The 26,721-nt window shown below is 43.5% G+C and overlaps 2 protein-coding genes across 2 annotated transcripts; both read right to left on the bottom strand.

Annotated features, from left to right (window-relative positions):
* Positions 1-335: 335 nt before the first annotated feature.
* LOC110526434 (conserved oligomeric Golgi complex subunit 4) lies at positions 336-22,597 on the bottom strand. The gene is made up of 19 exons (XM_021607420.3): positions 22,393-22,597; positions 21,869-21,951; positions 21,469-21,583; positions 6,916-7,090; positions 6,015-6,208; positions 5,820-5,925; positions 5,549-5,706; positions 5,399-5,457; positions 5,142-5,275; positions 4,933-5,051; positions 4,563-4,729; positions 4,244-4,409; positions 3,969-4,031; positions 3,736-3,849; positions 3,386-3,478; positions 3,228-3,311; positions 3,018-3,119; positions 2,524-2,652; positions 336-890 (listed from the first exon to the last, which is right to left on the bottom strand). The coding sequence occupies exons 1-19, from the start codon at positions 22,525-22,527 to the stop codon at positions 756-758; spliced, it is 2,331 nt and encodes a 776-aa protein (XP_021463095.1). The 5' UTR covers positions 22,528-22,597; the 3' UTR covers positions 336-755.
* A 230-nt stretch (positions 22,598-22,827) lies between these two features.
* Positions 22,828-26,619, bottom strand: LOC110526432 (putative ribosome biogenesis protein RLP24). The gene is made up of 6 exons (XM_021607418.3): positions 26,439-26,619; positions 25,890-26,003; positions 25,713-25,785; positions 25,070-25,133; positions 24,698-24,783; positions 22,828-23,113 (listed from the first exon to the last, which is right to left on the bottom strand). Exons 1-6 carry the CDS (start codon positions 26,517-26,519, stop codon positions 23,046-23,048), a joined length of 486 nt encoding a protein of 161 aa, XP_021463093.1. The 5' UTR covers positions 26,520-26,619; the 3' UTR covers positions 22,828-23,045.
* Positions 26,620-26,721: the final 102 nt, after the last annotated feature.

Below are 26,721 nucleotides of genomic sequence, written 5' to 3'. Positions count from 1 at the left end.
TGTATGGAACATCATGTCAGGAAATATTGGAAAGTAGCAGCTATCAACAGAATTCCATTTTCTAAGATCATGGTCTATCTTCTAGATTAGACTTTGTCATCAGTTAAAATGTGTTATTTATATATTGAATGATGAGTCTAGATCAGCCGTCTGACCTGGTTCTGTTAGTTTGATGGATTCTATGTTAATTACTGGGTCATTTCAGTGTCAGAAAACATAGGCACACCACTTTCCACCAGAGAGTATAGCTCTTGTCTGTCCCTGCGTGCCCAGTTTCAATATGATGGATTCCGTTAAAGGGCTTTCAATATAAATTAATGACAAAAAAAGACATCTTCGAGAGAACACTTTAATATTTTACATTTAATATGTTGCATAATATTCATTAATCCAAGCCCAAAGGCTCAAATCCATAATCCCACTGTTCCACAATCCCATAGTTCCATTACTGCTGTTACTCCTGGCTCTGATTGGCTGTATGAGGTAGAAGTAGCATTAACTACAGATCTAGGATCAGATCACCCTACCTCAAACCTAACTGTAACCATTTGGGGGTAAAACAAATATCTATCACTGTATTTGTAGTTAGGGGCAACCTCTTCCTCCGCCTCCTATGAGGCCAGCAGAGGTTAGGAGCAGCAGGGACTTCCTCTCAGGGGATCCACCTGCACACTCCTCTTTTTCCTCAAAGACCAATCAGCATGAGTCTAGTCCCATGTAAACATGTGCACCAGCACATTCTCTGGGTAGCAGGGTTAGAGGCGGAGCCTCTTGATGTCCTCACTGCGGAAATCGATGCGGAGTGCCAGAACCTGCCGGACCTCCGCTGGAGTGAGACGCCAAGTTAGAGGACCAGAGTTCGGGCCCCAGTAATCCAGGATCTCTGTTACCTAGAAACACAATAACATACACACAGTTCTGAGAACAGGCCTGTGTATACAGAGACATGAAAGTCTACAAAGTGAGAGGGTCAGTGGTAAATAGATACAGTGCATTCGAAAAGTATTCAGACCCCTCAACCTTTTCCACCTTTTGTTACGATACAGCCTTATTCTAAAATTGATTAAATGTTTTTTTTTCTTCCCCTAATCAAACTACACACAATACCCCATAATGACAAAGCAAAAACAGGTATAGATTTGTTTTCAAATGTATAAAAAATTAAAAACATAAATATTACATTTACATAAGTATTCAGACCTTAGTACTTTTTGAAGCACCTTTGGCAGGCTTACAGCCTCGAGTCTTATTAGGTATGACGCTACAAGCTTGGCACACCTGTATTAGGGGAGTTTCTCCCATTCTTGTCTGCAGATCCTCTCAAGCTCTATCAGGTTGGATGGGGAGCATCGCTGCACTGCAATTTTCAAGTCTCTCCAGAGATGTTCGATTGAGTTTAAGTCCGGACTCTGGCTGTGCCACTCAAGGACATCCTGAGAGCTCTGGAGCAGGTTTTTATCAAGGATCTCTCTGTACTTTGCTTCATTCATCTTTCCCTCGATCCTGACTAGTTTCCCAGTCCCTGCCGCTGAAAAACATTCCCACAGCATGATGCCGCCACCACCATGCTTCACCGTAGGGATGGTGCAAGGTTTCCTCCAGATGTGACGCTTGGCATTCAGGCCAAAGATTTCAATCTTGGTTTCATCAGACCAGAGAATCTTGTTTCTCATGGCCTGAGAGTCCTTTAGGTGCCCTTTGGCAAACTCCAAGCGGGCTGTCACATGCCTTTTACTGAGGAATGGCTTCAGTCTCACCACTCTACCATAAAGTCCTGATTGGTGAAGTCCTGCAGAGATGGTTTTCCTTCTGGAAGGCTCTCACATCTCCACAGAGGAACTCTGGAGCTCTGTCAGAGTGACCATCGGGTTCTTGGTCACCTCCATGACCAAGGCCCTTCTCCACTGATTGCTCAGTTTGGCCATGCGGCCAGCTCTAGGAAGAGACTTGGTGGTTCCAAACTTCTTCCAATTAAGAATGATGGAGGCCACTGTGTTTTTGGGGACCTTCAATGCTGCAGAAATGTTTTGGTACCCTTCCCCAGATCTGTCCCTTGACACAATCATGTCTCGGAGCTCTACGGACAATTCCTTCAACCTCATGGCTTGGTTTTTGCTCTGACATGCACTGTCAACTGTGGGACCTTATATAGACAGGTGTGTGTCTTTCCAAATCATGTCCAATCAATTGAATTGACTCCAATCAAGTTGTAGAAACATCAAGGATGATCAATGGAAACAGGATGCACCTGAGCTCAATTTCGAGTCTCATAGCAAAGGGTCTGAAAATAAGCTGTTTTTTATTCTTAATAAATTTGCAAACATTTCGCTTCGTCATTATGGGGTATCGTGTGTAGATTAATAAGGGAAATTATTTAATCAATTTTAGAATAAGGCTATAACGTAACAAAATGTGTAGAAAGTAAAGGGGTTTGAATACTTTCCGAATGCACTGTATGTGACCCCATCTATGTGATTGTCTGTGGGTTGAGAAATGTGTGTGTGTGTGTATACTGCAGATTACCCGCTCCAGGTTGAGGATGGTGGCCATCTGAGTGAGCCGAGCAAACTTGTCCCTAATAGTCCAGGTGGTGACAGTAGTGAGGTAGGCCACCAGAGAACGCAGCTCCTTATCAAACTGAAGCCCTCCCAGCTAAGGGACAGGTACAATAAGGGGTTAAAATCAAGAGCATGAAACAGAAAAAAGGTATCCAGACCAGCAATTAAATATTTAAACAAAGACCACATCAAAAAGGATCAAAGGATCAAACAGAGAACATCCCAGAAAAAGAAAGAGGGGATACGTGGCCTGCAATAAAGTGCTTTAGTATCCTTGCACTAAATTACAGCACACACACACACCGTCTAAAGAGGCAGATGCCAAGGGGAAAGAAGCTTCATCTACCATCCTTCTGGAATCATAAATAAAACATTAAAAGAGGGCCTCTTATCATTACGTCACAGATGTGCATGCGGTAGGTGTGATGCCACCCTGTGGCCAGGCCTGGGATATCTCACCCTGCTGAAGGTGCACTTCAGGACGGTCTTCTCCATCTCCATGGAGACCAAACTGGTCATGAGGCTGGTCAGTGTGTCGTAGATAACTGAAGAGAGCCCCGCCTGAGAGAACAAGAGAGAGAGAGATTATAGAAAGGGAGAGAAGAGAAAGAGTTTGTAAAATGATAATGTGGGAGATGTATTCCTGAGGCTAAGCAAAAGTATGGTTACCTTGAACTCTGCCATGAGCTGCTCGAGGTTGACGATGAGCTGCTGGACCCAGGGGTCATTGGCCTCGTACTCATTAAACTCCTCCTGCACAAAAAAAACATTACAGTCACACACTGGGGGGAAAGGGTATGGCCCAGTGTGTGTGTGTGTGTTCATACCTCCTCTATGCTGTGTGAGATGGACAGGAAGCTGCTGATCCACGGTTTGACCTGAGGCTTGATGGCTGTGGTGTTCAGCTCCGTCAGGCCCTCCTGAGGGTCACAACTGAGTTAGTTCTACTCCATACAGATTAGACACACTGGTGACGTTATGTAGTTGTATATTGTCTATGCATGTAAATTGGTACACAATTCAGTTTATCACTGTGACTTACAAATAAATGTTGCTGCTAGTACTACTACTGTTACTAGTATTTCTTGCACAATGAAGTCAAAGACCCCCTTAACACAACTGCACAGAGACAGATCATGTGTCACTCTGATCTGAGTACATTTCTGCGTCCTCCAACCTGCAAGAGATCCTTGAACTTGCTGGACGTGTTGACGAGGTCTGACAGACAGCTGTCAATCTTAGCTTGCTCTCCTGATCCCGCCCCCTGAGTGAACAACTTGGAGCAATCACTCTGAGAAAGAGAGAGAGGGGAAAACGTAATTATCTGTGGTATACTACACATAGTGTGTCTTATTGAAATGCTACTCTTTAGAAGACTAAAGAGATGATATCAGCAGTAAGCTAACTCACCTCCAGGTTCCTCTTCAGAGTGGTGATGTTCTCACTACACACCTCCACGTTATTCAGAGTCACCTGGGATAGAAAGAAAGACGGGTGTGAGTGAATGTATGTGTCTGTTGTCTGTTCCATGTTAATCATCAAGAATGCTGCCTTAGTGTGCTCTCTGTGACCAGTTGTGTTTTAGACTGTGTGTGTTTCTTACCAGGAACGATGCCTTGGCATTTTCCGTGCATTCAATGTTCAGTTTGGAGGTAAGTGTTTGTGTGTGTACACAAGTCCCTCACCAGGAAGGCAGCCTTGGCGACCTCTGCGCTGTCAATGCCCAGGTTGTTGAACTTGCCCTGCTGCAGGCTGCTCTGCATCAGACTCACTGCACTGCTCACCCCACGCTGGATGTCCTGCAGCGTGGTCGCAGGGAAGCCCTGCCTCAGCTTATTATACAACACCTCCCTGAGAGAGACAGAGAGAAAGGGGGGAGAAAGATGGAGGGAAAGAGAAGCATGGGTTGGTGGAAGACAGAGAGAAAAAGGAGGGTGTGAGCTGGAATGAGATTCAAATGAGTGTTCAAATTATTGATTGAGTGTGTGTCTAACTGCTGTCTACCTGAAGTCAGACTCTAGCACTGAGGTTGAGTGGTTGATCATGGCACACAGACAGTCAATGCTGGAGCTGGACAGAGCTCTGCTGATGCACTTCTTCACAATGTAGAAACAGTCATCCACCATGCTGGATGTCAGCTGACCCTTCTCATATGTATCCATAGCTACAGCCTTAGAAGAGAGGGGCAAAGGGAATTAATATAAGCATTATTACTATTATGTGGTTACATATGTATACTGTGTATCAAGGGTATTCAAATCTGGGTTTGAGGACGATGACAGCATTGCTGGTGTTCATTATTTTCCTTCTAATGAGGGGCTGATTCAGGGATAAAATGAAACCCCCTGCTATATAGTTAGAAGTGGTGGTTAACCTTGCTGACGGTCTCCCTCATGTAGTACTCCTCCATTGGAATGTAGTAGCCAATCAGCTCCTGCATGAGCTGGCCCAGCATGCAGTGTTTCAGCAGTTTCTCCACATTATGCTTGTGCTCTGTGGCAAGAAACAAAGACAGCCAAACTTACTAACACAGTCAACAACGTGTGTACAGGGTTTTATAAGTGTGTGTGTTGGGTGTCTTACCTTGGACGATGCCAGGTGTTGCCGTAGCATCCCCAACCTCGAAGTCAGCCATCATGCGACGGCGCAGGAATCTTAAGTAAAGCTCCGACCTGGCATTCATCAGAGTGACTTCCAGTAATACAGGATCCAGCTCCCTACACACACACACAGGTGAAATGCATCAGAAATACGCATAGTACACATGCATTGCCCTCCACACCAAAAGATAACATTGAGTAATGCTGTTGAAATAAAGTAGGCTGAACTGTCACACTGACCTGGGTTCAATCCTCTCAGTGGGCACACTCTTCATCATGCTGCTCTGGACGATCTGAAACTGCAAGCAGAGACATTCAATTTAATAACACTTTCTTAGCATAGTCTGTAATTTAAAGATCTAATGAATTGAATGCAATCAACACACAGACCTTGTTGTGGTAGTCTCTCTGTTGGATGAACTTGTCAACTACTTTCTGGGCCTGTCGGTCACACTCCTGCTGCAGGTGAGTGATGAGAGTATACAGGTAGCCTGGACCGTAGTACGTCTCTACGATGGGCTGGTGGGTCTCCACAACACGAGCTATGCCTGAAACACACACTAAATATTTTCCACCAATTCTATTTTCCTATACATACACACAAACCAACACGTTTACAGACATGTCTAAAAATACATAATCATTATGGTCAGTCCCTCACCCTCCAGCAGCAGAGTCAGGGTGTCAGCAAAGACCAGGGCAGCTCTCCTCTCTCCCAGCTCTCCTCCCACAGCCAAGAGCAGGTTCTCATCTGCTTTAGAGGCCAGCTGAGAGAGAGAAAAAGACAACCGTGAAGAAACAAATGCACAAGCATTAACGCTCACACACACACTATTGCATGGACAACCCCACTCACCTGGCTGCAGAGGTACTGGCCAAAGCGAGCCAGGCCTTGCTCGTGGAGGCCAAGCAGAGGGAAGATTTTAAAGAATCTTTCCACCTGCGCCAGATCACCCCTGGTAACAGCCTCATCCAGTCTGTCCGCAACCAGGACTTTCAATCGCTGCTCTGCCTCTTGAAGCATGGCCAGGCTAGCGTCCACAGCACTGCCTGAGTAGAAAATAGTATCAAAGACCGCGCAGAACACGTTAGAAGGGACTGTGACAAAAACTGAAAGCAATGCAGATCTTACTTTCTGCACATAACCTGATGACCTTCCCTGATTTCCTGAACTGTCCAATGCTTTTCAGTAACTTTGATCCAAATTCAAAAATGTTTTACACCTCTCCATATTAAAGTCTTTTGACATATTTTCTTATTACCTTTATGAACATAGAAACTTGGATCTGTGCTAGAATGGTTAAAAAGGCCATCAAATAAATAATCCCACATCAGTGCATCCCTACAAAATATTAACGTCTAAAACCAGATAGAAAGTATGTAGAAATGATAATGGACTTTCCTATTTTTAAATAACTAATAATCATTTATTTTGACAAAACAAAAATCGATCCCAAAAAAAACTGCGGCCCTCGGTTGAATTTAGAAATCCCAATGCAGCCCTCGATACAAAATGATGTGTGATGTGAGTAGGGTTTCAAAATTATAGGAACTTTCAATAAATTTCCTGGATTTCCAGAAATCCTGTTTGGAGGATTCCGGATTTTCAGCTCATTCCAACCAGGTTTCCTGGAAAACTATGGAAATTATTAAAAGTTCCCGGAATTGTACAACCCTAGTTGTGAGTTGTGGTGGAGCATAGGCCCCTACGCTCCACCACAACTAGGGTTTTAAGAACTTTTAATAATTTCCCTTACTCTCTTCTCCTTGGCGACTTAGCTCAATGACTGATTGGTCGAGAGAAAGGTAGCGGTGGATGTGGGCAGCAGCCTGTTCATAGTCCTCATTGTGTAGCGCCGTCTGAACGCCGTCTGTACAGAACTTCAGGTCCAGGATGTCATCAGCCCGCTGGATAACCTTATAAAGCCGGGTCTGTGAACACACATACAAACAGAGCGTCATTACATCACTCATTGGAGCTGATCGGAACATAATTGTATATCCTAATCCCTCTCTTAACTATGTCTACACACATACAGTAAGTGTGTGATTAGCTTGGTTTCGATGCGAATGTTCAAAAATCTGCATTAAGATATATGCATTTTCACACCAGTGGGAAACTGACTTATTGCGGATAAAAATATGTGCGTGATGATGTATTGCACACAAAATGTAAATTTTTGCTTAAATTGTCGTGTACTGAATAAAAAAAAAGTGAAAGTTCAATGTGTTTCCATCGCATTTCCAACTAGTTTTGTCATAAAAACTGTTGCATTAAATAGCAAATGTGCCTGCTCTGGTCTTGGCATGTGCGCTCTAGCCAACAGTTTGCACATACATCTAGGCTAGTCTACATGAGATTATTTTGGATAAGAGCTAGAATATTTTCTAGTTTTCTAGTTAAGCATCGATCATCATGTGACCAGAATAAGAACCTCAATATTTATTGGAAAGGAGTATCAAGCTCATCTCCATGCACTTTCATCACCCTGTGAAATTCATCATAACTTATTTCCACACACCATATCATTGCATGACTCCAAGTTTACCGCGTTATGATGGTCACCACTACCAACAAACACCCCATAATATCTGGCCTTCTGCCCTCCCTAAATCGTGGCATTGAACGGTCCAGCAGACTTTTAGCCCTCAATAACTGGCTACGAGACTAATGCAGCTCTGTAGGAGTAATATTTATTGACAATATTTATACCTTCTGGAAACAAAGCTCTTTTTATAAGGAGGATGGGTCCCAGCCAAATAGTTTGGGTTCCTGGATCCTTTCACAGCATTACAATGACCCAAAGCATTACAAAGATAATGACTTATCAATGAACCAAAGCCCAGCTCAGTTAATCCCTACCATTGTGTCAATGAGTTGTCAAAATTCTTCAGCAAATTAACATTATCCCAGGGATGTTGGAAGACACAATGTAGGTAACTGAATTTATTTCCCTCTTACTGCTTCTGCTGATCCCAAAACTATTGTATGCAGTAATCATGTGCCTATGAACCAGATTTCTACTGTTACCTACTGAGCCGGTGTGCCCTAGTAGGAAATCCACTGTGTGCAGCTCACCCTGCACTAACATAAATAACATGAGCATGTATACTTCTGCTAAGCTCACCAGTAAAGCAATGAAAACAATCAAGCATCCCAGAAAAGTGCTAAAAATGTTAACGTTAACATATGTAGCTTAAGAAACAAGGTTAATGAAATTGTCAGGGGTTCACCTTGGGGTCATGATAGGGGCTGTATCAAATGTTTGATGTATTATAATAATTGATTATGCTTATGTTGTATTAATATTTATGGTGTCCTAGACTATAGATGAACTAATATATATATTTTCATTATAAAGGTTTAATATTGTTCCAGCCTTTTCTAAATCTCTGCCTCTTATAAAGAAACGGTCTGAGAAATGTGTGACAGACAGAACTCTGCAGGGGAGTGTAAGAGATAAGAGACTAGTCAGACATTCCACTATAAATCAACATGGGGAGTGGGCATTTACTGCTATTTTAGATAACACTAAAACTCTTGTTTATATAGCTGTGTAGGCATGATTTTGGTCTCATGAGTAGAAGGTAATGACGTAGGCAGTGACATCACTAAGATATATGACTGTAGGAATAATAAAACAACTCGGACCCTTTTCTATTTTGCAGAACTTACTCAGAAACATACGTGCATACGTGAAATGAATGATTGATGATTTGTATTTTATTTGTTAGAAGTAATTCAGCAACAATTACCCATTACTAGTTATTTTATTTTGGAGAGGTGGCTTGACGAGGCTGTCTGAGGCTACCCTCACAAGAGTAACTGTTCAGCTTGCCTGGTAGAAAGCTCATCAAATTCAGATTTGAGTAGTTGGCTCTCTTTATGCAGATCAGAGGAAGGATCCGTAGCATACTTCTCATCCAATGTGGCTATGGATTCACTCAGGTCCCGAAGTCGCTGAGAGCGAACTCTGTTTTGTTTGGCTGTATATTAAATAATTTGACCACGTAGGTACAGTGCCTTGCGAAAGTATTCGGCCCCCTTGAACTTTGCGACCTTTTGCCACATTTCAGGCTTCAAACATAAAGATATAAAACTGTATTATTTTGTGAAGAATCAACAACAAGTGGGACACAATCATGAAGTGGAACGACATTTATTGGATATTTCAAACTTTTTTAACAAATCAAAAACTGAAAAATTGGGCGTGCAAAATTATTCAGCCCCCTTAAGTTAATACTTTGTAGCACCACCTTTTGCTGCGATTACAGCTGTAAGTCGCTTGGGGTATGTCTCTATCAGTTTTGCACATCGAGAGACTGACATTTTTTCCCATTCCTCCTTGCAAAACAGCTCGAGCTCAGTGAGGTTGGATGGAGACAATTTGTGAACAGAAGTTTTCAGTTCTTTCCACAGATTCTCGATTGGATTCAGGTCTGGACTTTGACTTGGCCATTCTAACACCTGGATATGTTTATTTTTGAACCATTCCATTGTGGATTTTGCTTTATGTTTTGGATCATTGTCTTGTTGGAAGACAAATCTCCGTCCCAGTCTCAGGTCTTTTGCAGACTCCATCAGGTTTTCTTCCAGAATGGTCCTGTATTTGGCTCCATCCATCTTCCCATCAATTTTAACCATCTTCCCTGTCCCTGCTGAAGAAAAGCAGGCCCAAACCATGATGCTGCCACCACCATGTTTGACAGTGGGGATGGTGTGTTCAGGGTGATGAGCTGTGTTGCTTTTACGCCAAACATAACGTTTTGCATTGTTGCCAAAAAGTTCAATTTTGGTTTCATCTGACCAGAGCACCTTCTTCCACATTTGGTGTCTCCCAGGTGGCTTGTGGCAAACTTTAAACGACAGTTTTTATGGATATCTTTAAGAAATGGCTCTCTTCTTGCCACTCTTCCATAAAGGCCAGATTTGTGCAATATACGACTGATTGTTGTCCTATGGACAGAGTCTCCCACCTTAGCTGTAGATCTCTGCGGTTCATCCAGAGTGATCATGGGCCTCTTGGTTGCATCTCTGATCAGTCTTCTCCTTGTATGAGCTGAAAGTTTAGAGGGACGGCCAGGTCTTGGTAGATTTGCAGTGGTCTGATACTCCTTCCATTTCAATATTATCGCTTGCACAGTGCTCCTTGGGATGTTTAAAGCTTGGGAAATCTTTTTGTATCCAAATCCGGCTTTAAACTTCTTCACAACAGTATCTCGGACCTGCCTGGTGTGTTCCTTGTTCTTCATGATGCTCTCTGCGCTTTTAACGGACCTCTGAGACTATCACAGTGCAGGTGCATTTATACGGAGACTTGATTACACAGGTGGATTGTATTTATCATCATTAGTTATTTAGGTTATCATTGGATAATTCAGAGATCCTCACTGAACTTCTGGAGAGAGTTTGCTGCGCTGAAAGTAAAGGGGCTGAATAATTTTGCACGCCCAATTTTTCAGTTTTTGGTTTGTTAAAAAAGTTTGAAATATCCAATAAATGTCGTTCCACTTCATGATTGTGTCCCACTTGTTGTTGATTCTTCACAAAAAAATACAGTTTTATATCTTTATGTTTGAAGCCTGAAATGTGGCAAAAGGTCGCAAAGTTCAAGGGGGCCGAATACTTTCGCAAGGCACTGTATGCTTTGAGAGACTCCCATATGGTAGATCAGGACATACCTGGTGTTGAATTTCAGAAGAAATTAAATTGACAAACTCCTTATCGGAGAGTAAAATGGGGTCAAGACACCATTGATAATACATAGGAGGTCGCTGGGGAAACTCTAGTTCAAGCACTAATGGTGAATGGTCAGAAATAACAATACTCTCGTAAGTACACCGCCGAAGACTAGGCAGAAGTTTTTTTGTCCAAAAAGAAGTAATCAATCTGGGAGTATGTTTGATGAACATGAGAATAAAAAGGAATACTGTCTATCTGTAGGATGTAGGAAACGCCAGGCCTCAAATATAGCATATTTCTGAAGAAAAGATTGAATAAGAAGGGCACATTTAGATGGGCCTGTAGTTCTTCGTGAGGACTTGTCAAGAACTGGGGACATTTTACAGTTGAAATCCCCCCTTAACATCAACAAATGATAATCTAAATTGAGTATAGCAGATAAAAAGGAAGAAATTAAACTTGTGTCATCCCAATTGGGAGCTTAAACACTAGCCAAAACAAGAGGGGTAGAAAACAGTTTACCGGTTACTATGACATATCGTCCCTTAGGATCAGCAATAACCTCAGAAGCTACAAAGGGAGTAGATTTATCAACCAAAATGGCAGCACCTCTTGATTTACTATGAAAGTTAGAGTGGAACACTTGACCAACCCAGTCCCTACGCATCCTAAAATGCTCACCAGTCCTCAAGTGAGTCTCTTGTAGAAATGCAACATTTGCATTCAAACCCTTTAAGTGTGTCAACACCCTCTTACGCTTCACATGGTTGTTAACTCCTTTGATGTTCCACGAAATGTACTTGATCGCATTATTTCGGCCCCCCTGGGCATTTGCGTTATACAATCCTGTCATTAGAGCATAGAGTGGAAAAGCAATGAGCGCCCCAAAAAAACAGAATAACTTGGCTGAGAGTAATAATGTACGGTGCAAGATGTTTGGAAAAAGTACAGAACAAAAAACAAAAAAGACAGAATGGCAACATTAGAACTGAACAATTCAACCTCTCCCCCCCATGTTATAGCATGTTATAACTACACATAATTGTACCACAGGTGGGCTACTTACAATCCACAGTTCATAAGCAACAGTTGCTGAACTATGAGCAAGTTCAAGACTTCTTGATGTGAAGTTGAATGTGAGCCATAGCCTCATCCGGAGACTCAAATGTGTAGTCTTTACCATCATGAGATAGCCATAAACGGGCCGGGAATCACAGTCCATACTTCACACCTGGATGGTCCCATAGTAGTCGTTTGGCCTGTCCGAAAGCTGCGCGCTGCCTGGAAACAGTGAGGGAGTAGTCCTGGTAGATGGAGAAGCTCTGTTCTTGAAAGCTCAGAGTGGTATTGCGGGCTCGTCGGAGAATCTCCATCTTCTCATGGAAAAAGTGCACTCTAAGAATTATGTCACGGGGCCTCACACCATCCTGGGGCTTTGGGCGCAGCGACCGGTGGGCACGATCAATCAGGGGCTTTTCATCTAAGGCAAGAACATCCTTCAGCAGCCCAGAAACGAAATCCGTGGTGCGAGGCATTTCCGCGGACTCTGGGACCGATACAAGTCTCAGGTTATTGCGGTGAGAGAATCCCTCTAAACTCACACAGCTCTCCTTCACCTTTTTCAAATCCGCAGCCAGGCGTTTCACGTCAGCCTCCAGGGATGTAGATAAGTTGGAGACATTGGTAGCGGAGGTCTCCAGTGCTGCAATCGTTGTAGTGTGCGAAGCTGTTGTTGTTCTGAGTGATGTGATGTGATTGCTGGCACCGTCTCGTTCCGCAGGATGGTTAGATCTGCTTTTAAAGTATCAGAAACCTCCTGTATTCGGGCCTCAATCGTAGCAACCACCTTCATTTTCATTTCAACTATCTCAGAGCGTAGTAGTTTGATGGCCTCGAGAATGTTCATTTCAGCGCCAACAGGCCAAGCCGCACCATATCCTGAAAGGCCACTCAGCAAGGAAGAAGCCACTGCTCCAAAACCGCCATAGAAAAAGCCAGACTACGGTTTGCAACTGCACATGGGGACAAAGATCATACTTTTTGGAGTAATGTCCTCTGGTCTGATGAAACAAAAACAGAAATGTTTGGCCATAATGACCATCGTTATGTTTGGAGGAAAAGGGGGAGGCTTACAAGCCGAAGAACACCATCCCAACAGTGAAGCACGGGGGTGACAGCATCATGTTGTGGGGGTGCTTTGCTGCAGGAGGGACTGGTGTACTTCACAAAATAGATGGCATCATGAGGCAGGAAAACTATGTGGATATATTGAAGCAACATCTCAAGACATTAGTCAGGAAGTTAAAGCATGGTTGTAAATGGGTCTTCCAAATGGAAAATGATCCCAAGCATACTTACAAAGTTGTGGCAAAATGGCTTAAGGACAAGAAAGTAAAGGTATTGGAGTGGTCATCACAAAGCTCTGACCTCAATCCTATAGAAAATTTGTGGGCAGAACTGAAAAAGCTTGTGCGAGCAAGGAGGCCTACAAACCTGACTCAGTTACACCAGCTCTGTCAGGAGGAATCGGCCAAAATTCACCCAACTTATTGTGGGAAGCTTGTGGAAAGCTACCCAAAACATTTGACCCAAGTTAAACAATTTAAAGGCAATGCTACCAAATACTAATTGAGTGTATGTAAACTTCTGACCCACTGGGAATGTGATGAAAAAATAAAAGCTGAAATAATTTACTCTCTCTACTATTATTCTGACATTTCACATTCTTAAAATAAAATGGTGATCCTAACTGACCTAAGACAGGGAATTTTTACTAGGATTTAATGTCATGAGTTCTTTATTCAAGTGGTAGTAGTTTATCTTTAGCTTTTGAAAATGCCCAAAGAGCATTTAACATTATACAACAGAATCTGTATGATGTAAAGCAGATTCTAAATTCTGGTAAAACAAAATGCATGGTATTTTCAAATGCCAGGCATGTCACAAATCATGTCATTGCTACATTGGCTGGACATACTATAGAGCAAGTTAAAGTGTACAACGATTTGGGTGTGTGGGTTGATGATAGGCTGAGCTTCATGTAGAGAACTTGATAAGGAAGCTCAAGCTGAAATAGGATTTTATTACCGGCATAAGGCTTGTTTCTCTTTTGAGGCCAGGAAGGAGCTGGTACAACGTACATTACTGTTGGTTTTAGATTTGAGTGATGTTATATACACTGCTCCAAAAAATTAAGGGAACACATCCAAGATCTGAATGAATGAAATATTCTTATTAAATACTTTTTTCTTTACATAGTTAAATGTGCTGGCAACAAAATCACACAAAAATGATCAATGGAATCAATTTATCAACCCATGGAGGTCTGGATTTGGAGTCACACTCAAAATTAAAGTGGAAAACCACACTACAGGCTGATCCAACTTTGATGTAATGTCCTTAAAACAAGTCAAAATGAGGCTCAGTAGTGTGTGTGGCCTCCACGTGCCTGTATGACCTCCCTACAACGCCTGGGCATGCTCCTGATGAGGTGGCGGATGGTATCCTGAGGGATCTCCTCCCAGACCCGGACTAAAGCATCCGCCAACTCCTGGACAGTGTGGTGCAACGTGGCATTGGTGGATGGAGCGAGACATGATGTCCCAGATGTGCTCAATTGGATTCGGGTCTGGGGAACGGGCGGGCCAGTCCATAGCATCAATGCCTTCCTCTTGCAGGAACTACTGACACACTCCAGCCACATGAGGTCTAACATTGTCTTGCATTAGGAGGAACCCAGGGCCAACCGCACCAGCATATGGTCTCACAAGGGGTCTGAGGATCTCATCTCGGTACCTAATGGCAGTCAGGCTACCTCTGGCGAGCACATGGAGGGCTGTGCGGCCCCCCAAAGAAATGCCACCCCACACCATGACTGAACCACCGCCAAACCGGTCATGATGGATGATGTTGCAGGCAGCAGAACGTTCTCCACAGCGTCTCCAGACTCTGTCACGTCTGTCATGTGCTCAGTGTGAACCTGCTTTCATCTGTGAAGAGCACAGGGCACCAGTGGCAAATTTGCCAATCTTGGTGTTCTCTGGCAAATGCCAAACGTCCTGCACGGTGTTGGGCTGTAAGCACAACCTCCACCTGTGGACGTCGGGCCCTCATACCACCCTCATGGAGTCTTTTCTTTACATAGTTAAATGTGCTGGCAACAAAATCACACAAAAATGATCAATGGAATCAATTTATCAACCCATGGAGGTCTGGATTTGGAGTCACACTCAAAATTAAAGTGGAAAACCACACTACAGGCTGATCCAACTTTGATGTAATGTCCTTAAAACAAGTCAAAATGAGGCTCAGTAGTGTGTGTGGCCTCCACGTGCCTGTATGACCTCCCTACAACGCCTGGGCATGCTCCTGATGAGGTGGCGGATGGTATCCTGAGGGATCTCCTCCCAGACCCGGACTAAAGCATCCGCCAACTCCTGGACAGTGTGGTGCAACGTGGCATTGGTGGATGGAGCGAGACATGATGTCCCAGATGTGCTCAATTGGATTCGGGTCTGGGGAACGGGCGGGCCAGTCCATAGCATCAATGCCTTCCTCTTGCAGGAACTACTGACACACTCCAGCCACATGAGGTCTAACATTGTCTTGCATTAGGAGGAACCCAGGGCCAACCGCACCAGCATATGGTCTCACAAGGGGTCTGAGGATCTCATCTCGGTACCTAATGGCAGTCAGGCTACCTCTGGCGAGCACATGGAGGGCTGTGCGGCCCCCCAAAGAAATGCCACCCCACACCATGACTGAACCACCGCCAAACCGGTCATGATGGATGATGTTGCAGGCAGCAGAACGTTCTCCACAGCGTCTCCAGACTCTGTCACGTCTGTCATGTGCTCAGTGTGAACCTGCTTTCATCTGTGAAGAGCACAGGGCACCAGTGGCAAATTTGCCAATCTTGGTGTTCTCTGGCAAATGCCAAACGTCCTGCACGGTGTTGGGCTGTAAGCACAACCTCCACCTGTGGACGTCGGGCCCTCATACCACCCTCATGGAGTCTGTTTCTGACCGTTTGAGCAGACACATGCACATTTGTGGCCTGCTGGAGGTCATTTTGCAGGGCTCTGGCAGTGCTCCTCCTGCTCCTCCTTGCACAAAGGCGAAGGTAGCGGTCCTGCTGCTGGGTTGTTGCCCTCCTCCACGTCTCCTGATGTACTGGCCTGTCTCCTGGTAGTGCCTCCATGCTCTGGACACTACGCTGACAGACACAGCAAACCTTCTTGCCACAGCTCGCATTGATGTGCCATCCTGGATGAGCTGCACTACCTGAGCCACTTGTGTGGGTTGTAGACTCCGTCTCATGCTAGAGTGAAAGCACCGTCAGCATTCAAAAGTGACCAAAACATCAGCCAGGAAGCATAGGAACTGAGAAGTGGTCTGTGGTCCCCACCTGCAGAACCACTCCTTTATTGGGGGTGTCTTACTAATTGCCTATAATTTCCACCTGTTGTCTATTCAATTTTTTTATTTTTTATTTTACCTTTACCAGGCAAGTCAGTTAAGAACAAATTCTTATTTTCAATGACGGCCTAGTGGGTTAACTGCCTGTTCAGGGGCAGAACGACCTTGTCAGCTCGGGGGTTTGAACTTGCAACCTTCAGGTTACTAGTCCAACACTCTAACCACTAGGCTACCCTGCCGACCCCCCCCCCCCAATTTGCACAACAGCATGTGAAATTTATTGTCAATCAGCGTTGCTTCCTAAGTGGACAGTTTGAGTTCACAGAAGTGTGATTGACTTGGAGTTACATTGTGTTGTTTAAGTGTTCCCTTTATTTATTTGAGCAGTGTATATATGCAGGCCTCAGCCACTACCCTGAGAGCACTTGATTCAGTATATCATGCAGCCCTCAAGTTCATTACAAATCAAAAACGTCTAACACATCATTGTGATCTCTACAGCGCTGTTGGCTGGTCGTCATTGACCTTGCGTAGGCTTAAACACTGGTATACACTGATTTATAAGGCCATATTGGGTAAAATGCTCTGTTCTTTTTTAGTCAGGTCAGTAAATAAATATCAATTAGGGTCCCATTCTGATTTGCTTCTAACAGTACTAAAAATTAGAACAGGTCATGGTAGAAATAGTTTTAGTTACTTAGCACCGTGGTCCTGGAATTCTCTCCTGAACATTTTAAAATGTGATGATCTAGTTTCGTTGGTGGAGTTTAAACACTTGATCGATGTATATCATAGAAAAGTGTAATTGTTTTTAGGCCAGCTGTTTTTAGTCAAGATGTTTGTGTTTTTAATGTAATTGTTGTACTGTATGTGTGTTTATAGTTTTGTTTAATGTTGTGTTGGTGTATGTAATTTGTTTTGTCTGAAACGTTCCCCCTGCTGCTATTGGACCAGGTCTCTCTTGGAAAAGAGATATCATCTCAATGAGAAAAATCTGTATAAATAAAAGGTCAAATAAAATAAATAAAAACTGAGTTTAAATCTACTTGGCTAAGGTGTATGTAAACTTCCGACTTCAACTGTAGATCAAAGCACAGGGAAGAAACATGTAGGATTTACTGTAGTAGATGTGGAAGGTGATTCGGCCCCTACCAGACCATTTATCAGCGCAACAGGCAGATTTATTAGCTCTGACCACAGCTTGTGAATTGGGGGAAGGGGAGGCCTTTACTGTCTACTCAGACTCAGCATATGCCATTGGGGTTTGTTTGTCATGGTGTGGGATTTGGAGAGCAAGAGAGTTTACTAATACCACAGGCACACCTATTAATAACAGACCTTATGTTGAACAGTTGATTGAAGCTATGTGAAAACCTAACACATTGGCTATTGTTAAGGTTGAGGCACACACGGGTTGGTGTGAATATCCTAGAATTGGTCACAGCATAGCTGATGAGGCGGCCAAATTGGCTGTTTCCCGTTGTCACACACATGCATTCTATTTTTAGTCGTTTGTGTCATCTGAAACTACGAATCTTGAGAAACAGCAGCAGGCTGATATTCTCAAATCACCAAGTGTGGAGGGAGAGAGGGTGTGCTCTCTGTCCTAGGTCTAGCTTATGGCTACATCTTTTTTTCTGGGATGCCCGGTTTACCATCAACCATGATCTTTAATATTTGCCGATTGGCTCATGGAGTGAGCCATTCGTCAAAGGGGGATATTTAGTAGGAGGTGAAGATTTCAGCAGAATGGTTTTCCCAAATTTGAATCAGCACGTAAAACAGTTAATTTATCGTTGCGCGACATGTTTGTTATATAACATAGACAAGGGAACTCCACTGCAACCATGGAAGTTCCCCACTCCAAAATGACCTTTTGTCCACCTTGCTATGGATTTCATAGACATGATCGAGCAGAAAGAAAGAAAGAGATATTGCCTGGTGATAATTTACAGGTTTACCAGGTGGGTGGAACCATCCCACCACCAACTGCGTTGCGTGAACAGTTGCAAAATTGCTAGTTAGGGAAATTATACTCGGGTTCGGAGTGCCTGAGGTTTGTTTGCAGACAATGGGACCCATCTCATAGGAGATGTGGTTGCCCAAATGGGTGTTGACCAGAAGTTTGTGTCCATCCATCAACCACAGAGTAACAGGAGTTACTGAGAGGTCTGGACCCTGAAAGGCTCCCTTTTCCAAACTATGCCATTCCACAGGAATAACATGGGCAGAGGGATTACATCTTGTCCTCATGAAAATGCGCAGCAGCCTTAACAAAGGTATTGGGTGTACACCTTATGAAATGTTAACAAGACGACCAATGAACACCCCAGGGCGAGACCTATGACTGACCGACAGATAGACATAACCGAGACACAGTGTAACCATCTTGAGTACATGAAGGAACTAACTTCTGTTGTAAGTTTTCTCCACTCTCACACTAGGAAAGCAGCAGAACCAATCCCAGGTGAAGACCCTGATGAGCTACCCATAAACGTTGAAGACTGGGTGAAACTCAGGGTCCACAAGCGGAAATGGAACCAACCTCGATGGATGGGTCTGTTCCAGGTAACCATGGTAACACCAACAGCCCTGCGGGTAGAGGAGAGGTCCGACTGGCATCATATCTCCCAGAGTGGAAGCCATGGATGAGCGACTGGAGGGAGAGCAGGGCCCTGAGAACATCTGAAGGAGGAAGAAGGTCCGAGCCAAAGGACAGAAGCAGAGGGCCGAGACCAAAAGCCAGAAGAACCAACAAAGGGTTCACAGAACCTGAAGAGTCATCAGATGTCGAGGACACCATCATACACACACACACACACACACTATGGTTGTGAAACAAGAAAATCGCAACCATGGAAACACACATACAGGGTAATTATTGCTTTCCAAATCCTACTCGTTCCCTTTGTGGACAGGGATGTGGAGAATAATAAATGGGTGGAAGCAGTGACAGACATAGGATTACAGGGGAAGGGGAACACATCTGGCACACGGGTAATGATTTTCCAGAAACCCACCTCCACAGCCTTACTTTGGGGAACCAATTGGAAAGAATGATTTTGGATGTGGATTACTCCATTTTATGCAAAGGAACAATACTAGGGTTTGACAAAGAAACAGCTATCATACTACTCTGATGTTGGTTACTAAGGGGAAGGAAGCAGCATGGGAAGGTGGATTATGCAATAAGACAAAAGGTAATAGTTCAGATGCAGCTAAAGAATTTAAGGAGGGTGGGCCAATTGAGACTAAATGGCCAAGGTGGAAGGTTCCTAGCGTACAACCAGGTAACAATTCCCACAACAATGTTGTGTTGAGAGGATTAAAACCTACAAAAACTCCCCCTGTTTGTATCTGCAACTCAGGGAATGCGGATGTAGGAAACACCACTAATTGCCTGTCTTACACAGGCCTAAAAACAGATACCAGTAGTATTGATGTACTGGATGGGCAACAATTGATAACTAGGGTAAATGTGTCAAACATAGGCAAAGGCATGGAGACACCTCCGGATCATCTCTGGATCTGTGGGGGTGATGGCTACATTTTCCTCCCCAGGGGATGGAAAGGGTGTTATTTGGGGAAAACTGAACTGATAGTAGCAACATTACTTGCTTCCGAGTTGCTGAACAGTTCTTTGCAAATTAGTTTCAGATCGAATGGCAGAGCTAAAAGAGCAGTGGCTCAAAATAATGAAGCTTATGGACATCTGCTGTCTCAGCCCTAGTAATGATGGCAGCCCTAGTAAAGTAATCTTTCCGGGTGCAGGAGTTGTAGGTAAGGGGATTAACAATTTGACATACTCCATGCAGGCCCTTACTAATTTCATAGTACAGTGTTTTACTCAGTTGTCACTAAATGTGCAGAATTTGAAGGCAGTAGTGACCAGAGATGAAATGGCACATATTGGCTAAAGACAGAGGGGCCTACAGGTCCCTGGGAATAGACGATGAGGATGCTCAAATAGCTGACCAATCAGCCTGTTACCAACCCTCAGTAAACTTTAGGGAAAAATGGGGTATGACCGGATACAATACTATGTTCCAGTAAACAAATTGACAACAGACGTTCAGCACGCTTATAGGGAAGGACATTCAACAAGCACAGCACTTACACAAATGACTGATGATTGGCTGAGAGAAATTGATAATAAAAATATTGTGGGGGGGCTGTTTTGTTATACTTCAGTGCGGCTTTTGACATTATAGTCTGCTGGAAAAACGTATGCGTTATGGCTTTACACCCCGCTATACTGTGGATAAGGAGTTACCGGTCTAACAGAACACAGAGGGTGATCTTTAATGGAAGCCTCTCCAACATAATCCAGGTAGAATCAGGAATCAGGGCAGCTGTCTAGGCGCCTTCATTTTTTCAAACTTTACTAACGACATGCCAGTGGCTTTGAGTAAAGCCAGTGTGTCTATGTATGCGGATGACTCAACACTATACACGTCAGCTACTACAGCAACTGAAATTACTGCAACACTTAAAGAGCTGCAGTTAGTTTCAGAATGGGTGGCAAGGAATAAGTTAGTGCTAAATATTTCAAAAACTAATGCGTCTGTTTGAACTACTGGCACACAGCTCGGACATCCTTGCATACACCCACAAGACATGGCACCAGAGGTCTCTTCACAGTCCTGAAGTCAAAAACAGACTATGGGAGGTGCACAGTACTACATAGAGCCATGATTACATGGAACTCTATTCCACATCAAGTAACTCATGCAAGCAGTAAAATTTGATTTAAAAAACAAATAAAACACAACTTATGGAACAGCGGGGACTATGAAGAGACAGACACATGCATACACACACATGATAACATACGCACTATACACACACGTACACATGGATTTTGTGTTGTAGATGTGGTAGTAGAGAAGTGGCCTGAGGGCACACAGGCCACAGCAGCAGCCAATGGGGATCCATAATAAATACAAATAAAATGTTCAATTTTTGCACATAAAGGCATTTCCCCCGCCATTTCTCACATTCTTTTTTTTATAGACACAAAAATCCACCATGTCAAATTAACAAATTATCAGTTTGCATTTTTAAAAATTGTACTGAAACTTCCTGTTTCCATCACAGCTGTCGCAATTTTTTTTTAATACGGTATGACTTTACTCGTATAAAAACTATGGATGGAAAAGTGCTTTCCGTGAGTCTATATGGGTGTAAATAGCATGTCTGTAGATAGTACCTTCGCCAGGTCTAGCTGGCGGACTTTGCTGCTGACATTCTCTGCCAGGCTGCAGGTGAAGGTAATCATGCCAGACAGCTGACTGGCATCTCCTCCTATCAGCTGCAGGTTGGGCCTGGGGGACAATGTGACAGGATAATTGATATTGGATTAGACATGGTATTTATCTCAATAGTCTACCGTAGCTTTCACAACTAATCTCCTTTCCTTCATCTATAATGATCTGAAATGGTTGAAATCACAGTGGTGAATATCTACCAGATATTGCTTTCCCCAGAGTCCATCTCTTCCACACCAGTGCAAATGAAGAAAATGTGATAAGGAATGGAAACTTCTTGATTATTGGGATGTACTCACAGACAGTGAAACTTCTCTCCTTCTCTAAAGTACACACACTTACCCCATCCTTTGAAGAGCGAGCATCTTGGTGTCAATGTTCCCCTGCTGCCCAACCAACTTCTCCAGCTCAGTCTCCACCTTTTTCTGTGGTAGATGAACACACAAAGACCGTCAGTCTCTCTCACCCTCCCGGCATTATAGCTTTAATGTGTCATTCATTTTCAATAGATAAAGGCAATGGATAATTAAGCAATAAGACCCGAGGAGGTGTGGTATATAACCAACATACCACGGCTAAGGGCTGTTCTTAAGAACGCAGAGTGCCCTTAGCCGTGGTATATGAACCCCGAGGTCCTTTGCTGCTATTATAAACTGGTTACCAACGTAATTCGAACAGTAAACAAGCATTTTTTATCATACCCGTTGTATACGGCCAATCAGCATTCAGGGCTTGAACCACCCAGCTTATAAGGCAGATAGAGTATAATGCCAAAAGAAAAATGCTTCTGGTTTAGCTAGCTATGCTAACACAGTCTATGGGTACATCTTTGCATCCCTACAGCTGCCCGCTGGAAGAATTCTCACCTCCTCGGTGCAGAGTTGCTGGTAGACCCGCTCCAGATCATCCAGCTCCGTCAGAGCTGAGATAGCCTCCATGCTCACGGCATATACACATGCAGAATCGCATCGCTTCACTGCTATGGGGCTGCTCTCGGCCATCTTTTTCTCACATAAACAGAAAACGTGTCACTTCCGCGTTCGCTCGCGCAGTAAGTGCACGGGCACATTTCCTATAGCCGTTAAGCGTCGCTATTTTAGCAGGATTTGGCAATTGGGATTTTTGTATGCATTAATTCTAAAGAAATATATTGCCATTCAATTCCCTGTGTCATGTCTGTACTTGAAGTACTGGAATTCAGCATGTCTTCACCAAAACTCCAAATAACAGTAATTAACTTCAAACATATTCGACAATGTGCCATTTCAAAGTTCATGTGGATGAATTACAAAACAAATATGTCAGGACACAATACTTTATTCAATTCATCATTTGACAACACTCCACAAAATGTTCTAAGTGTTTAATATTGTGTTAGCACCCCAGAACTGCACATATATGGTTGTTTCTTCACAGAATGGTGTCCAGAGTATGGTAAAGGAAAGTCTATGGATGTTATGAATAGAGCCTGTGGTTGCTTTGTAGGTCTCTATTTCAGCAGAGCCCCAATAAGGACTTGCTAATCGTCACCCATTTCCACATCTTGTAACTTCTGCACCATCTTCTCCTCCATAACCTTGGTTTTGCCTGCATATGGGGGGAAAATTGATTAGCAAAATTCTATATTTCATTATGCAAACTCAAAGTGGAATGAATGCCATCACCTAATTTCTCAAATTATACACTGCTCAAAAAAATAGGGAACACAAAAAAAACACATCCAAGATCTGAATGAATGAAATATTCTTATTAAATACTTTTTTCTTTACATAGTTGAATGTGCTGACAACAAAATCACACAAAAATTATCAATGGAAATCAAATTTATCAACCCATGGAGGTCTGGATTTAAAGTGGAAAACCACACTACAGGCGGATCCAACTTTGATGTCATGTCCTTAAAACAAGTCAAAATGAGGATCAGTAGTGTGTGTGGCCTCCACGTGCCTGTATGACCTCCCTACAACGGCTGGGCATGCTCCTGATGAGGTGGCGGATGGTCTCCTGAGGGATCTCCTCCCAGACCTTGACTAAAGCATCCGCCAAGTCCTGAACAGTCTGTGGTGCAACGTGGCGTTGGTGGATGGAGCGAGACATGATGTCCCAGATGTGCTCAATTGGATTCAGGTCTGGGGAACGGGCGGGCCAGTCCATAGCAGCAATGCCTTCCTCTTGCAGGAACTGCTGACACACTCCAGCCACATGAGGTCTAGCATTGTCTAATGGCAGTCAGGCTACCTCTGGCGAGCACATGGAGGGCTGTGCGGCCCCCCAAAGAAATGCCACCCCACACCATAACTGACCCTCCGCCAAACCGGTCATGCTGGAGGATGTTGCAGGCAGCAGAACGTTCTCCACGGCGTCTCCAGACTGTCACATGTGCTCAGTTTGAACCTGCTTTCATCTGTGAAGAGCACAGGGCACCAGTGGCGAATTTGCCAATCTTGGTGTTCTCTGGCAAATGAAAAACGTCCTGCACGGTGTTGGGCTGTAAGCACAACCCCCACCTGTGGACGTCAGGCCCTCATACCACCCTCATGGAGTCTGGAGGTCATTTTGCAGTGCTCTGGCAGTGCTCCTCCTGCTACTCCTTGCACAAAGGCGGAGGTAGCGGTCCTGCTGCTGGGTTGTTGCCCTCCTACGGCCTCCTCCACGTCTCCTGATGTACTGGCCTGTCTCCTGGTAGCGCCTCCATGCTCTGGACACTACGCTGACAGACACAGCAAACCTTCTTGCCACAGCTCGCATTGATGTTCCATCCTGGATGAGCTGCACTACCTGAGCCACTTGTGTGGGTTGTAGACTCCGTCTCATGCTACCACTAGAGTGAAAGCACCGCCAGCATTCAAAAGTGACCAAAACATCAGCCAGGAAGCATAGGAACTGAGAAGTGGTCTGTGGTCCCCACCTGCAGAACCACTCCTTTATTGGGGGTGTCTTGCTAATTGCCTATAATTTCCACCTGTTGTCTATTCCATTTGCACAACAGCATGTGAAATTTATTGTCAATCAGTGTTGCTTCCTAAGTGGACAGTTAGATTTCACAGAAGTGTGATTGACTTGGAGTTACATTGTGTTGTTTAAGTGTTCCCTTTATTTTTTTGAGCAGTGTATACATACATACACACAATGTAAAATACTAACAGCAACAAGGGAAATCGGTGAACTCACCTGCATGTGGGGCTTTGATGAGGTGAATGTTCTTCTTCACTTCGCTGATGGCTTCCTCCTTTTCCAACTGCTTGCCCTTCTTCAGTCTGATCAAGAAAGGGATAGAGGAAATATGGCAAAATCAATTTGAAAACAGTGCTTAAAGGCATATCAGACTCCAATACTTGGCAAAACTGGCCTTATGTTAGCCTAGTTATTTTCCTCTAACTCATAGTAATGTTATGAAGCAGGGACTGTGTACTTAAAGTTTAACTCACTCTACGGAATACTAATATTACCATTATAAAGTTGGAAGTCCCATGCCTTCCTAGTGTGGCCAACAATTTCAAATTGAACCAGGCTCTTATCTGTGGGAGGAATGCTAGGGCTCACCTGTTGAAGATGAACTGTGCCTGTCGTTTCCGTTTTATTCCTTCCACCTTCCTCATTGCCTCCACTGAAAATAACAAAAATTAGTTGGATTTAACAGATCAACAAGGTTATTAACAAAAACGTAGAAGTTAGCTACAGTTGTCTTGATGTTATGCTGTAGTAGTAACATACACCATCATGGAACATACAGTAACGTTTGTCATGTAAATGTGCGGAGGGCATGATCTCAATCTGTCATGTGAGAATTGACTTGAATAGAGTATGAAAACAATTGAAAGATTTAAGTGAGGGCAGGGATGTAATAAGTAAGAACCAAATGGGCCAAAGCAGAGGCACCTATCAGGGGTGTATTCATTACACCCGATTCTGTTGTAAAATGTTAATTAAGTCTATCAGAAACTGTTTACTCCAAGCGGAATACGATTTGCAACTAAAACTAGAATTTATATTGGACAAATTCAGGTAGGTCCATCCCGGTTTCATTATTTTTGTTTGGTTCTTAAAACGGTAAACCGTTTCCATGGCAAGAAGTACTGAATACAGCGCTGACTTGTCCAATAAGAAACACACATTTTCATTGCAAAACGTTTCACTACGGTTTGCACTAATAAATACACCCCTGGACTTTAGCCATAACAAGTACCTGTCTTGCTCCACAATTCCCTCTGGTACTTGACGGCCACATTTCTGCGCTTCTCGAACTCCAAGCAGTTATCCTGTGTTGGAAATAATTCATTAAGAGACTCAAGGGCAAACGTTTATGATGGTTAATCAATCATATCACATTCTACAACTTGCATGGGTGAATGTGAGAACTCACCACTGTCAATTCCTTGCCCGATGCCTTCCTGAATGCCTTGGTCCATCTGGTCTTTCTTGGATTACGCTTCTTCTTGAAGTTTTTGAGGCATTTTGATTTACAAAACCTGAACGTCTGAGAAGACATTTTAGTCATTACTTAATTTATACACATGGTAGCAGCAACAATAACTGGTCTATGTCTGGTCATGGAGAGACCCCCTCAATGTACAGGAAACAACACTACTACAGCTTTAGCAAAGCCAATATCTCCTTCACTGCCGAGTGAGACAGACTTCACTTGGCAACAATAACAGGCCTGGCTGGCTATGAAACTGCACTCAAACGTTGAAAGACAGCCAAGGTGAAAAACAAATAGGTTACCTATGGCATAGTTGGGCACCTGGGCTTATACTGTCTGATGTTACATCGCTACAGACATTTGGAAGAAAAAAAGAAAAAACATCCCAACTGACAAAACTAGCTACAGTAGGAAGTTAGCAAAACAGCTAACATATTAGCATGGAAGCCATCAATCCAGAAAGTAGGACACAAAAAAAAAAAAACATACCTTGCAATCGTTCCGCACAAACATCGTACCGTGCCCGGGATACACAGGTCCCGAACAAAAGTAACATTTTTCAATTCGCATCGTTAGATTTCTGTATTATTTAATACCCATGTGTTATCCCTGGTGGAATGCGAGTGGCATGATTTTAAAAGGAAGTTACGATATACTATTTCCGGTAAATAAATATTTTCGTATTTTTATCGTTATAAACTGCCCCCTAGCGTGTAACTAGAGAAGTTTCTAAACCTTAATATAGCTTGGAAAATGTAGATTTGGTTTGTAC

Source organism: Oncorhynchus mykiss, chromosome 6 (assembly GCF_057628025.1).
Source record: "Oncorhynchus mykiss isolate SJ-2025 chromosome 6, ASM5762802v1, whole genome shotgun sequence".
Lineage (NCBI taxonomy): Eukaryota > Metazoa > Chordata > Actinopteri > Salmoniformes > Salmonidae > Oncorhynchus > Oncorhynchus mykiss.
Note: the sequence above shows the minus strand (reverse complement) of the source record. Positions and strands in the feature narration are given on the sequence as shown.

Excerpts from the sequence above, each read along its gene's own strand:
- LOC110526432 (XM_021607418.3), bottom strand. The coding sequence starts at position 26,519 with ATGCGAATTGAAAAATGTTACTTTTGTTCGGGACCTGTGTATCCCGGG. Across the intron at positions 25,786-25,889 it reads CGGGCAAGGAATTGACAGTG|GATAACTGCTTGGAGTTCGA; the intron begins GTGAGTTCTCAC and ends TTTCCAACACAG. Across the intron at positions 24,784-25,069 it reads GCACAGTTCATCTTCAACAG|ACTGAAGAAGGGCAAGCAGT; the intron begins GTGAGCCCTAGC and ends TTTCTTGATCAG.
- LOC110526434 (XM_021607420.3), bottom strand. The coding sequence starts at position 22,527 with ATGGCCGAGAGCAGCCCCATAGCAGTGAAGCGATGCGATTCTGCATGT. Across the intron at positions 7,091-21,468 it reads GCCAGCTAGACCTGGCGAAG|ACCCGGCTTTATAAGGTTAT; the intron begins GTACTATCTACA and ends GTGTGTTCACAG. Across the intron at positions 891-2,523 it reads CCATCCTCAACCTGGAGCGG|GTAACAGAGATCCTGGATTA; the intron begins GTAATCTGCAGT and ends TTGTGTTTCTAG.